Source organism: Gavia stellata, chromosome 15 (assembly GCF_030936135.1).
Source record: "Gavia stellata isolate bGavSte3 chromosome 15, bGavSte3.hap2, whole genome shotgun sequence".
Classification (NCBI taxonomy): Eukaryota; Metazoa; Chordata; class Aves; order Gaviiformes; family Gaviidae; genus Gavia; species Gavia stellata.
In genome coordinates, this window is record NC_082608.1 from 18210912 (window position 1) to 18224474 (window position 13563).

The 13563-nt window shown below is 44.3% G+C and overlaps 1 protein-coding gene across 1 annotated transcript in view; it reads left to right on the forward strand.

Moving 5' to 3' along the window:
• The first annotated feature begins 6522 nt into the window (after positions 1-6522).
• The window catches only part of CMIP (c-Maf inducing protein), a 136090-nt gene continuing 129049 nt past the window's right edge, over positions 6523-13563 (forward strand). The window contains exon 1 of the mRNA XM_059824829.1: positions 6523-6819. Within this exon, the coding sequence (XP_059680812.1) occupies positions 6523-6819 (297 nt within the window). The remainder of the gene's footprint in view (positions 6820-13563) is intronic.

Consider the following 13563-nt stretch of genomic DNA (forward strand, 5'->3'; position numbering starts at 1 on the left):
ACCACAGCGAGTCTGTTAATGCTGCTTCTGTTCAGATATATTTTACCTACTTTGTATAGTGCTCCATCCTACTTATATCAGATCAGGTAGAACTCAGACTGGAGTGCTGTTCAGATCAGCAGATGGCAGGCTCCTTCTAGCAATTGATGCCACTAGCTTCATCCTACATCCCCCTACATCAGAACATCTGATGATGACAGGCAGAAAAAAGTATGATTTCTGCATCATGCACTCAAAAGTGTGCATTATGTCACCGAAGAATCAAAGATAGATTTGTCACCAGAGTCTGTGTGGCATGCGGCATGCAGTTAGCCCTGTAGTGTAATGTGCATCAGCTGGGAAAACAAGACGGCAGAGCCCTCAGAGTAAACCTGAGAACAGTAGAAATCTGAATGTCAGAGAATTACAAGTTCACATCAGAGTCTGATCTCCCTCTTATGACTCCACCTGTGAGGCATCCTCTAAAATGGATGTTAGGGTCAGGAAAAGTGGGTGATGAGAAATTCGGGGAAAAGACAGAGATGCTTGCAAATGCAATCTTAATTTTATGTGTCTGTGATCAATGGCGCCCTAATCAAGCCCTTCTTTCCCTTAGGGGCAACTACAGAACTGCTCCTCCCAGGGTGGGTTTCTTTAATCTTTATCTGGTTAGGTTTTAAATGTCCATCACTCCTTTTGGGAAACAATTCTGTTTTCCAAAGTTTTATGACTTGCTGAATCCTCTTAACACCACCATGCTGATTAATTTAAACAAACTTCAAACGCAGGACTTCTAGCATTACTGATACAGCATCTCTTTTATGTTTTACATGTTTGCTTGAATGTGTTGTATTCCCCAGTTTCACTAAAGAATGGTTTTAAAGTATTTTTTAACAATACAGCATTGTTATGAAAATGAGCTGACTAGTGAGTCTGATAGCAGGTATTTGCTCTGAGTCAACAGTGGCAATTTGCAAGCATTGACTAATGAATTCCATAATCCATGCAGCACCTCTGTGACTATGGGAAGAAAGCGCCATTATCTCTAATACGCATCGAAGATTCAAAGATGAGAGGGACAGCTGCTGTGTAAGTGTCTAAATGGATACTGAATACAAGTTGGGAATTCCTGGTGCTTGCTCCTCTGCTTGGAAAAACCGTATCTCACACAGACAACTCTCAGGGACATATTGAGCAGACATGAGCAGTGGGGTTGTTCTACGAAAAGCATGAATGTGGTAGGCCCTTACAGCCTCCGACAGAAAATTTCAGCAAGAGACAATTACGGGAGATTTCCTTTCTCCAGTCTTTGATTGACTGGGGAAAGAGTTTGCCAAAACATCTGTTAATACCGTAACAGATTCTGCAAAATAAATTAGGAATAATTCAAAGGTGGAGTCAGGTCTTATTTTATTCCTTTTTCTTGTCTTCCCTTTGACAGTGCACTACAAATCCAGCAAAGCCCCTCTGGGGACAGTGCTCTCTCCCCTGGTAAGTGCATCGCCTCTTGAGCCATCTCAGTATTTATATCTGGCCCTTGCCCCAGCTGCTCTGTTACTCCCCTTGTATAGCTTGTCATATAATGCTGCTGCATGGATTTACTCTCAGGCAAGGTGCCTTTAGGCAGTATTTTTTTTCCTGCATAGGTTTTGGCATCTCAAGTGTTTTCTCATGGGTTTTCCAAGCCCCCCACTGCTATGCAACCTGTGTTACTGGCACTGAGCACTACTCACAAATTGCTGTCTTCTTTGCCTTCGGAATAGCACGTTGTTTTTGTTTTAACACATGGTTATAAGTGGGTGTTACCAAGCTTAAGAAGGTATGTCAGGACAGTGCTTCTGTTTTGGCACCCAGGAATGATCTCTGCAGAACACCTCATGGACTTGAGCATAGACAGGCAACAGACCAAATGCTGGAAATGCATGAAAAGTGTTTTTTCTTAAGATTGGAGTCCCAGCTGGAATTTGCAAATGATTTGGTTTATGGGCCTTCCTGGTTTTATGTTACTGAGCAGATGAATATTCTAAATAATACAGATCACAACTGAATTAGTTTTGAGGAGGGGAAAAAAAGCCTAACTCTATTCCTCTGCTGCTTACCCAGAAGTATATCTTTCTTAAGCTGCATGGTGGGGATATCCCGGTTTTCCAGGCTACGGTGTCTTTCCGTAAGTGGTGCTTCTGTTTACAAAACCTACTATGAAATGGCAGTGAATAATAAAAAAGAGCAAGATACAAAGGAGTGCAAATGAAAGGGCAGAGCTCAGGAGCAGGGCACAGGACTGGCAGGTGGGTCTGAATTGTCCTCCTGCCACTGACCTCTCTCCTGGAGTAAACATCTTAACCTCTGCCTGCTTCCCTGCCAGCCCCACTCTCGTTTTGGTCCATTTGCACTGATATTTCTGCAAAGTAGGACAGGTTTCTCTCTGACTCTCTCTTTCCCCCTTCAAATTTGACCTGTATATACAGGGCCTGACTTAAAAGAGCTTCTACTTGGTAGTAATATCAATGATAATAAATAAACTACTCAATTTTCATTTCCAAAGCTTGCATTTCTGTTCTAGCACAGAAATGAAGTATTTCATAGAAAACCTCACAAATTCTTCAATTATTCAAAACTGAGACCACCTTGTGAGTAGCTAGAGGTACATTTTCACTGATGTGCTATTTATTATGAATTATTTTCTCAGTGTTTATTATATAAATGAATCATTACATCCCACTTTCACGATAAACTTCTGGTTGGATTTGCTCATAAAAATTAGATTCTGGGGAGAAAAACAAAACGTACAGCAATCCCCAGACACCATCTTGAAATAGTGCCAAGCATGTATACTTGAGATGGCTATTGGTCTGCATGGATCCAGAAGAGGAAGTCTGGAAAAACAGAAAGCCGGGAATGCAATTCATCCAACTTCGGCTCGGTATAATTTATAAGGGACGTGAGAAGGGGTGTTAGTTTTAATGTGTTCAGCCTTGGGTCACATAGCAGCCGTTTACTGCAGGTTAGATGGCTAACATGCATTTCAGCAAGCTGTGCAGCAAGCAGTGTGTTTCAATTTCACTTGTCTAGACAGGGTTTTCAGTTGCCCCATTCTGGCAGACAATGTGAGATTTCATACCTCGATCTTATCATTCTGTGCCGAGTTTACTTCAGAGAGAACACCTGCAGCCTGAGAGTGTGGATTCAGCGTGAGTTGCAAATGCAGAGCACCTCTGAGGATTTGGACCGCTCTCCTTGACAGGGGTTGCTAGCAGTGGTGATGCCTGATGCGCTGTGCTTTTGCAAGATCTCAATGGATTTCAACACTTTTGAATGGTGGATTTCCAGCAGAGGCTTGGATTCCTTCAGGTAACTCATGGGTTGACCGCTATGGACTAGCCTTGCTTTTATTGCAACCTTCTGTGGAACACAAGTGGAAAACATCTGCTCTAATTTGCCAGGAAATTCACTTAAGAACACCAGACTCTTTACAGATCATCCTCCCATTGGTGAGCAGCTCTCAAAGATGATGATTACGGTGGATTTAAAGCAGTGGTTTGAGCAGGTGCTAGTTTGCCCAAACTTTCACCAAAATAGTCACGCTGCCTGCAGTTCTCACTGAGTGAAGTGTTGGTGCAGGTGAGTGTACGCGAATAGTCCTACTATTGACACTATTATTGTTTGTACCAGAACAGTGCCTCGGGTCAAACAGGAACAGGTCTCCCTTGTACTAGGCACCCTAGGAACTCCTAGAAACAGACAGTTCCTGCAGTAAAAAGCTTACTTCTAAACAAAGCTGTCCTTTTAAAATTTGGTTTGCAAGTCTGTCTTTTTTATTGCAGATCCACACATACTTACAGGTATGAGTAGATCTGGTTTTATGTCAGTGTAAATGCATGCGTCATTCACCCCTAGCAGTCTATGGTATACAAAGCTCTGTGGGAACCGCCTGTAATGTTTAGTGCATAATGAGCAGTCAGTTTGTTTAAGTTCAGGAGGTAAGTAATTACCAGGGCTATGAGATACTGAAAATTTGAACCTCTATAAAAGAGATTTTTGTCTTCCTGTTGGTTGAATTATTCATGTCATTAAATGAATGTCTGTCTTCTAACCTTAGCCAAATCGCGTAATTCTGTGCATCGTTCTCTAAACTGGTACTCAGGAGTACTCCGGAGACTTCCTAGCTTTTTATAAATAATTTTGATGCTAACGTGCAACAACAGTATCCCTTGAATTTGCTAGTAATTGATAGGTTACAAAAACTTTCCCTCCTGAAACTGTTTAAACAGCAATTCTCCTGTCAAATGCAAGCCTATTTCAACACAACAGCTCTATAACAACACGTGATGGACATGCTCACAGTAATTGTGGTCCAGCCAGTCATGTATTGTCTTTGACAGCAGCCACTACAAAAGGCTCTATGGCAAAGGCTCCCAAACCCTTCCAGTTGCAGCTCGCTTCTCCAACAGATAATCTGTGTGGCTCGTGATGTGAACATATCAGATGAAAGAGCTTTCTCTTTGGCTGGCTCACGACTGCGCTTGTACTGCTGGCACCTCACTTGGCATCGTGACCTCTCATTTGAGAACTACTGCACTAGGAGATGCCGCCAGAAACCCAGCCGCAGGTACAAGCTCTGAAATAATCGGTCCGTCACAAAGCAGATCATCCCTTTCCCAACCTCATTCAATTAAAGACAAGCTTAAACTTTTAAGCATGGAGGTTTATACTTTCTCCGAATGTTTTGCTACCATCAGGTAAAACAGCCCTGTAAATTCCTTCTAAATTCTGGACCTCGGCAATACCCACTGCGCTGAGTTCCACAGTTTAATGGCACGTGCACACGTTATGTGAAATGTAATTTTTTTGTCGGTCCTAACCTGGTGGTTCAAATGACGAAATGGGAAACGAGATCAGAGTTCTAACACTACCTTTTAAATTGCTGAGGAAAAAGCAAGTATAAATGGTACCATTTCTCCTGACATGGCATCCATATTGCAGACAGCGTTACTGAGCTGTTAAGCAGTTCAGAGGTCTTAGAAGGGAGTTCATTTTTTCATTAGTTTTTTTTTTTTTTTGTAAACAATTGTTCTGCTTCGTGGGTGATGAGAGGATACTCAACATCCTCCTCAGCACCTTACGAGCAGGGTGCCACTCTTCCTGGGCTCGCACACCAGTCCCTGCCCGTCCCTTGCTGCAGCTTCGGGGGAGCGCAGCAGTTCCCAGTCCTCCCACAAAGCCAGAAAAGGAACACCAGTGGGAGCCACTGGTGAAGCGACAGCAACCAGGCTTGGGGCTTCCCTCGCCGTTTTCTGCAGTGGTTGCACAAAAGCTTGACGCCGAAGTGAAGACGCTCAAAACTCAACCTGTAACATGCTGTCATTTTATCGCTTCCCTTCTCCCTCGTCCCCACGGGAGAGGCGGCCACCCACCCCCCGCGCGGGGGCTGAAAGAAAAGGACATTTATCGCGCTAACCCCCCCGCTTTTCCTCACGTTTTTCCCCCGCGGCGCTGGGGGTTCCCCTCATGGCGGAGGGTACGCGGCGCGGAGGAGGGGGGGTGCTGACGGCAGCTGGGCTGCCCCCGCGGGAGCGCAGGTGTGCCCGCACACCTCCAGCCCTTCCCGGGCGGCGCCGCCCCCGTCCCCCTTCAGCCTCGTCCCTCGGCGGGGCTGCCGCCCCGCCGAGGGACGAGGCTGAAGGGGGACGGGGGCGCCGCGGGCCCTCTGAGGAGAAGAGGCGGGGAGGGGCGCAACGCCCGCGCGCGCGGCGCTTCCCGCGCAGCTCACACGGCCGCCGCTGCCCTCAGCAGCTCCGCGGCCATTGACGTCAGGGAGGGCGGCACATGACCCCGTCGGAACCAATCGGCTGCGCCCGGAGCCGCTCCGGCGAGAGGCTGTCGGCAGCGCTCGCTCCTCTCGCCGCCTCCTCCCGCGGCGGCGGCGGCGCGCGTGGACACACACACACACACACATACACACAGATACACCCCCCCCCCCCCCCCCCCCACACACACACACACACACACACCCGCACCCACGGACGCACACACGCACCCACATACATGCACACGCGCGCCCGCCGCCGCACGCTCTCGCGCACACGCCCCGGGGGGAAGGAAGGAACCGCGGCCGGACGCCCCGCAGCCCCCGCCGCCGTCAGGAGCCCCCACCGCCGGCTTTTGTCTGCCGCCCCCGCCGGGAGCCGACCCTCCGCTCGGCCGGCGCCCGCCCGGGAGCATGGACGCGGCGCTCTGAGAGCCGCGAGGGGGACCCGCCGGGGGCGGATTTTGAAGTTTGAATAAGGATTTTTATCGCTTCCCTCTCCCCCCTTCTCCCCCCTCCGGTGCGGTTCAGTCCCTTCCCCCATCTTCCCTGACAGGTTGTTTTTTTTTTTTCCCCCTTCAGCGTTTTTTTTTTTTTTAATCCGTCGCGTGGGGTTGGATTTTTTTTTATTATTCTTATTTTTTATTTTATTTGGTTGTACCCGTCTCTACCGCCCGTAGAGACCGGTCTCCCCGGGCGGCCGCCGCCGAGCGCCACCCCCGACCCGCGGGGCTGCCATGGATCGCACCGGCGGCTCCGGCGGGGGCAGCGACCGCAGGCAGACCGAGGAGAGCAAGCCGCTGCTGGGCGAGATGTCCGCTCCCGAGGGGAATAAAATGGGTGCCGCGCCGTGCCGGAGAGCCCTGCTCCACTGCAACGGCATGAGGTACAAGCTGCTGCAGGAGGGGGACATCCAGGTGTGTGTCATCCGGCACCCCCGGACGTTTCTCAGCAAGATCCTCACCTCCAAGTTCCTGCGGCGGTGGGAGCCGCACCACTTGACCCTGGCGGACAACAGCGTCGCCTCGGCCACGGTAAGAGCCCGGCCGGGCCCGCCGCCACCGCCGCGGGGGGCGGCCGCGGCCCCGGCGGCTTCCCCGCCCCGCGGGGCATCTGCGGGGCCGGACCCGCCGCCGCTGCGGGGCCGGGGCGGCGCGGGGGGAGCTGCCCGCGCCTTTCTGCCGCCGTCGCCGTGCTGCCGGCCCGTGCGGGGACCCCCCGGGGGGTCGGGGTGCGTGTGAGGGGGGGCTCGGCTCGAGGGAATCCCGGGATGCCTGTGGGGATTTTTTTTTTTTCTCCTTTGTAATCCTGGGGGTATTTTATTTCGCAGTTTCGGTGGGTTTTTTCCGAGCAAGTCCGGTCTCCATTATTATTATTATTGCTTTTTCTTGCCTTTTTTTTTTTTTAATTCCTCCCCTCTCAACATGTCACCGACATGAAATCGCCACACTGAGCCATTTCTGTCCGAAACCGAAGTCGGCAGATACCTGCTGGCACGTTGGCCAGGTTGTAGGTGAGGGAGGTGGAGGATGCTTTTAATTCGAGAGCGAAGGCTCGGGGTTTGCAGGGTCTTTGCTCTGCTTTGTTTTAGGCCTGGTTTTGGGGCTCTGATTTGGCCGTCACATACCCTGCCCAGGCACTGGCAATGTGATCGTAAAATATGGAGATTCCTTCAGGGTTTTCTTCCTAATGGAAAATGATGCAAGAGAAAAATGCAAGGTGGTGATATCAACGGTACAAAAGATGTACAGTAGACAGCTACAGTCTTTAAATATACGATTTGTATTTACACGTACAACTTAAGATTCCATGGCCAGTATTATTTGAACATTCGTATAGTATGTGATGTGACTACACCCGAATTCTGTCTAATAGCGATTAACACAGCTGACAAAACATGCTTTACACTGATTTTTAATCATTCAGTACTTCGATCGTGTCCTTCTTTGATTTATATGTAAATGTCTCATTTTTCTCAATGGTTTCATTCTGGCCTTCCTATAGGACACTCGTGATATGAAAGAGTGGATTGGCTTTTGTGCAGATTTCTGTTAATGGTGTATTTAAATGGGTTTCATCCAGTCTGTGCTGTGCTCGGAGGTTGGATTTTTTCACACTTCGGTACGCAGACACGTAGCGGTGTAAATGTCTCTCCTGCATCATGCTCTGCTGTGGAGTATTCCAGGCGGGTTTTCAGTGGGAGCTACTTTAACCTTCAGGTAGGCCAGCTGCCCATTCTCACGGAGCTCTTTTTTGTGCCACAATGACATCTCTGCTTACCGCTTCCACCGGGCTGTCGAGGATGTTTCCAAGGGAATATTTTTCTTCCTTTGATAGAACTGCTGTGTTAAAGGGAGAAGGAAGACTCGGTTGAGCATTGCTGGAGAAAACCCCCGAAAGTCAGGAGAACAAGGAGTTTTTGCAGTTCTTCATTTTATTAAAATACCATCAGCGTAGCAGGGAAGTTGAATATCAGTGGAGATGAGGCATTTTCCTGGCAGTATCCATAGCCGATTATTTCTGAGCAGAGGGATACTGGTAGAGAGAGGCATGATCATGCTTCAGACATTAATCTCTGCAATGTGGCAGTACTAGGCATGAAGTTGTATTTGTACAGGAGACGTCAAACTCTGCTCGCTGGCAAAGCTGTCACCAAAGAAGCCATCTCTGAAAAAATTTCTAAAGTCCTATGGGGTCGTGCTTTAATTAACGTTGAGGTGTTCTCATTCCTAATTATTTTATGTACATAAATAGCAAGAAGATACTAAAACATTGTACCTACCATTGTAGGCTCCATTTTGTTAAGCAGTGCTCTTCATGCTTGGTCTTGCGCCTTATCATTTTTTTCCAGCGCTAACTCCGCAAGTAAATACCGTTGTTTGCAGAAATATCTGTGCTTTGTTATTTCAGGTAGTGTCTTTGGTTTCCAGAGAGTAATTAGGGCACTGGGATAAGATCCGCGTTCACTTGTTGCCTGAATGTATGGGTATGTTTAGCAGGTATCTTTCAGACGTTGGTTCTATGATACCTAGATTATACTTTTTTTTTTTTTTTGAGCCGAAAAGATGTGATTTAAGCAAAATACATGGTAGTTTAACCCCTACCCCCTATGGAAGTGGGGTACAGGCACAATGCCAAAACCTCCTGAAACTGTAGGTAGATATTTAAATGCAACTAATTTGTTTTTCGAGAGCTGTGGAAAAACATCCATACCGTCCATTGAAAGTGAGCATTGGCAGCACTCAACAACTTTGATAACAAGGTCATTTTTACACATAGGGCTTTCCACAGGCAGGGTGCTTCATGAGCAGCCACTAATTAATCTTCACATCATCCCTTTGCAAATCCTCTGGCATGACGAGTTTTACTGCATTCTATGTAACATGAATAAAATTGAACAGGAAAATAACATCACTATGTTTTGCATTTGAAAGCAAAAGTTGTAATGACAGCTAAATCCTGATCTGACAAATTATGTCCCTGAGTACAGTGGATAAGTCATTTGTTGATTCTAGGCACTTTCTATCCTTTTTATTGTCACTTGAGACATATATTTGAATCAAAGTCTTCTCCCCATGGGCTCTTACTTGTCAATGCCTGGGCTGCAATACAGGAGTTAGCATTAGTTTGTGTATGGATTATTCATCTACAGTTTTTTCCACGGGTAGACACTGTATGTGCCCACAAATAAGTCTGAATAATGAGACCCTAACTACAGGTTTTTTGCAAGAGGGAACTACTTCCGTTCTTTAATTAGGCAGTTACATGTTTTGTGCTAACAAGATAGCTTTCCATAGCAGAAGCACTATGCAGGAATGCAATGGAACAAGTGTTAGGCCATCTTCTTCGAGCAAAATTTAGGGAGGAAAAAAAATAATGTTCTCTACAAAATACTTTTTCTGACATTATCACAAGCGACTGTTTCAATTAAAATAAGTCCATGTTCATCAAAAAGGAATAATAATAGTAATTCTGAATTGGTATATGTGCGGTATATGTGCTCAGTTAACAAATGGAAAGGCGTTAGCTTGTGGAGTGGAGAGACCCATAACTGTAGGTGTTGGGACTTTATCTGATTTACATGTTGTTTCCATTGTTTGCTTCATGTTTCTCATTTCTCAAAGAATGGGTTAAACGCAAGTACAGTTTCACTCGCATCTTGTTTAGGCTTTCATTCTGGTTAAGGTTTTTTTTGTGAAAGTAAATACAGATTTGTAAGTTTTTTTGTTTTTTTTTTAAATGTAAATGCTAAAATCCCAGTAGGAAGTTTTGATACTTACAAACTTTGTTTGCCAGACAACAGCTTGCCTGGGGATGAATCTGACTTTCTCCCCCATGGGAGGAATAATGTTTATTTTATAAACACCTACCAAACTCAAATGTAGCGCCCTTGCTAATTTTTTTTTCCAGTGAGGTCTGTCCTTGCACAGCTTGAAGGGCAGTGATAGTTAAAACAAAGACAGAAGTAAAATCCAATTTAATATTCCTTGTGGGTTTTTTTTTTTTTTTGGTGTGTGTGAAGAATAAACCTATGGCTGTCTTCAGCAGAAATGTTAAAATTTAATTTTCAGTAGTTTATAGGTAGCAGTCATAACTGAACTTCTGTGCCTTTAATATCCTTCTGCCTTGTCCCTTTCATGTCTCTGCCCTGCTGTTCTCTTTCATTGCTTTTCTTGCAATAGTTGGGAGTAGATGTTTAGGACAATGAGTTTTAAAGTACTGGGTTGCAAGAAAGACTTTTCATACGTATGTATGCGCAGCAGACAAGGAAAGAATAAATAAGCGATTAATTTTTGCTGGCTAGGGATGACCTCTTTAATTCCCATCTGGGAAGATAAGAGATAATTGAAACCATGAAGTTACTCATTAATATCCCTCAAGGAGGTGGAAACTTTGGTTCTTCATGCCCATTTCACATTTCTTGGTTATGCCTTGACAAGTAAGTTGAGTGTAATGTAGTGTTACATTCAAAGCTGGTGACAATCCTGAAAAGCTTTGAGTGTCTTTTAAACTTTTTTCTGTATAAAAGTGATGTATGAGGACAATAGTTTATTGACAAGCTAGCTAATCAGAAATATATTTGAAACAAGAACGTAAGTGGATTAGGGAGCTGCATTTATATTTTCTTTTAGAGGCAAGTACATACCCAATTAATATTAAATGAGGCAGGGCGGGATGATCTGTTTCAAATAGGAGAAGTGGAGTAGAAAATTGTCTTCTAATTGTTTTTAAAAATTCAACAATTCTGCTACTGCATGTGTTTCAGCGTGCTATTACATGTCTTTCCTTCCTTCTTTTGGTAAAGACAGAGTAAAAATTCCTATCAAGACAGACTCATTGTTTACTTTAGCACAGGTTCCCATTAGTTAGAAAAACACACTTTTAAAAATTAAATTTCCCTTGAAAAACAATTAGCTCAAGTGGGAAGTATTATGCAGAGCTCAGAAGTTTGAAAACAATCTTGTAAGAAGAATTTTTTTTAAAGCTTTCCTGGAAAAAGAATATTGTAGCATTATCCAGATTCCAAATAGAACGATTATGAATTAGGTATAATAATAATAATGAAAAAAAAAGTAAAGTAAACAGTCTATTTGGTAAACCAAGTGCTGTCCTTAAGTCCTGTGCTATTGATGGGGCTCTAGGAATGTGACTTAAAACTAGCTTGATGGGCTTACCATCGTTATGTGTATAAGTAAGTCTGAACACATAAATAACAGAGCAATTTAAGATTTTTTTTTATCCATTGTAACAATGGAATGCTAAATTACTATTTAAAAATAATATTTCTCATTGTTTACTATTGCAAATGATTGTTTTGATTTGACAAGAAGTGGTGGTACCTGTGAGTTTTGGGTGTACATGCTTTTGCCTGTTCTGGGTTACCTTGTTGCTATCTATCAGATATTTTCTTCAGGCCCATCAGAAAGAGCACTGAATCTTGTAATTTGCATACAACCCATGATAATTTAGAATTCTCTGCAAATTGAGAACAAATTGCTCCGTGGTATCTATGCTGCTGAAATTGAGAGTCTGTTTCAGAAGTGAAGGAAGGCATGCGCCTCCATTCACGAAACCCAAATTTTTCTGAAGACACAGTGATTTAATAGAATATTACTCTGTTGTGACAAACTTATTTTATTGCTATATTAGTTTGTAGATCAGCATAAGAAAACCTAAAATGCTGTTTCTTTAAAGTGTTTAATACCTATCAAACATACCTTTTGAATATATAGTTTCTACAGTGGTTAAAAAGCGTATTTACAAGTCAGTAGTGTTAAGGTACGTGTTTATATGTCACAGAGCTTATATAAAATATGAAAACAGAAGCTATATTCATTTGATAGAGTGAGCGCTTTTAAGGCTATTAGTGTTAACACCCAGCCACTAAATTTTACATGTTTAGGAGCATAAATAAAAAGGATACTTGGAAATACTTCTGCCTCATTTTTTGTTTTGGCTGGGGAGTAAAGATGTGGTGCTAGCCACTGTGTTGTGTTAATAGTTCCCTGGAGGAAGCTTGTAAATTGCCTGTGGTCCTCAATGGGGACCTGATCCTGCATCAGAGCAGGGACTGGAGGAGTTCAGCATCCCTCACAGGGCTAGGCCTTCGTGGAGCTGTGAGATCATCTTTATTTTTTTTTGTAGTGGAACATCGTAACTAGTAATGGGAAGAGTCTGCTAGATCATTGAAGTCGGGGTGTGGTCCTTCTAGGAAGCGATGTACTGCCCAGAGGAGTTGTGGATGCCCCGTCATTGGAAATGTTCAAGGTCAGGTTGGACAGGACTTTGAGCAACCTTATCTAGTGAAAGATGTCCCTGCCTATGGTAGGGGGGTTGGACTAGATGGTCCTTAAGGCTCCCTTCCGACCCAAACGGTTCTACGAAACACAAAAAGGATGTTTAATTTTTCAGAGGTGAAAGGCTAGGTTGAGAGTCCCATCTGCATCGACATTCCAGTTTGCAAGCTTAGGTTTGCGTTGTTAGCAAGAGTGGAAGAACAGTGGCTGAAGCCTTGGTCCCACCAAAATCATTAACAGAACTGTGTACACTGAGGGATGTTTTTGGAGGAAAAAGGTGGTAGGTTTAGTATATAGAGAGGACTGATTTTTTTGGAACTGTTTAATTTATTGCGTATAATTTGTTCATACTTTTAAAGTTCCTAAATAGCAGGTGAGTTTTAATGTGATACAATAAAAGAGCTTCTTTCATTTCCTTCTATGTTAGTAAGCATGGCTGGACTAATAGAGTTTTACTGATCTCCCCACATAGGATTTATGAAAGAAGAGACCTACCTCAAATAGTTCAAGCCTTTTGGAGTCTTTAGAAGTAATTAGATTGTAATTAGTTGCATGGGTAGATTGTGTCTTGTTTATTAAGGTTGTGAGCAGTGCTAGTTGCATCAGTTTTGTTCTGCATCTGCATGTGTTTATAGATGCGTAGTGCTTAATTCCATAAACAATCACGTGTTTGAAGATTATTGCTACTTTAGCATGTGTAATCCATATAAAGCGCTTGTGCATGTATGTGCACTCAATAAAAAAACCTTCTTTGCACAGTCTGATGATGCAGTGTCATTGGCAGTAATGCTGTCTTAGTTAGTCCTGGCTTGTGCCGTTCATTTCTGCATCGGTGCCATACTGCGTCAATCTGTCTTTTGTATGTGCTTAACGGTTTTCGGGGTCAAGTTGAGAAAATCTGCGTGAACTGCCTGGGGAACATTTTCTCTGTTTGAACCTTTTGCAGATTTGTTGTCTTTAAACTGGATCAGGGAACTGATC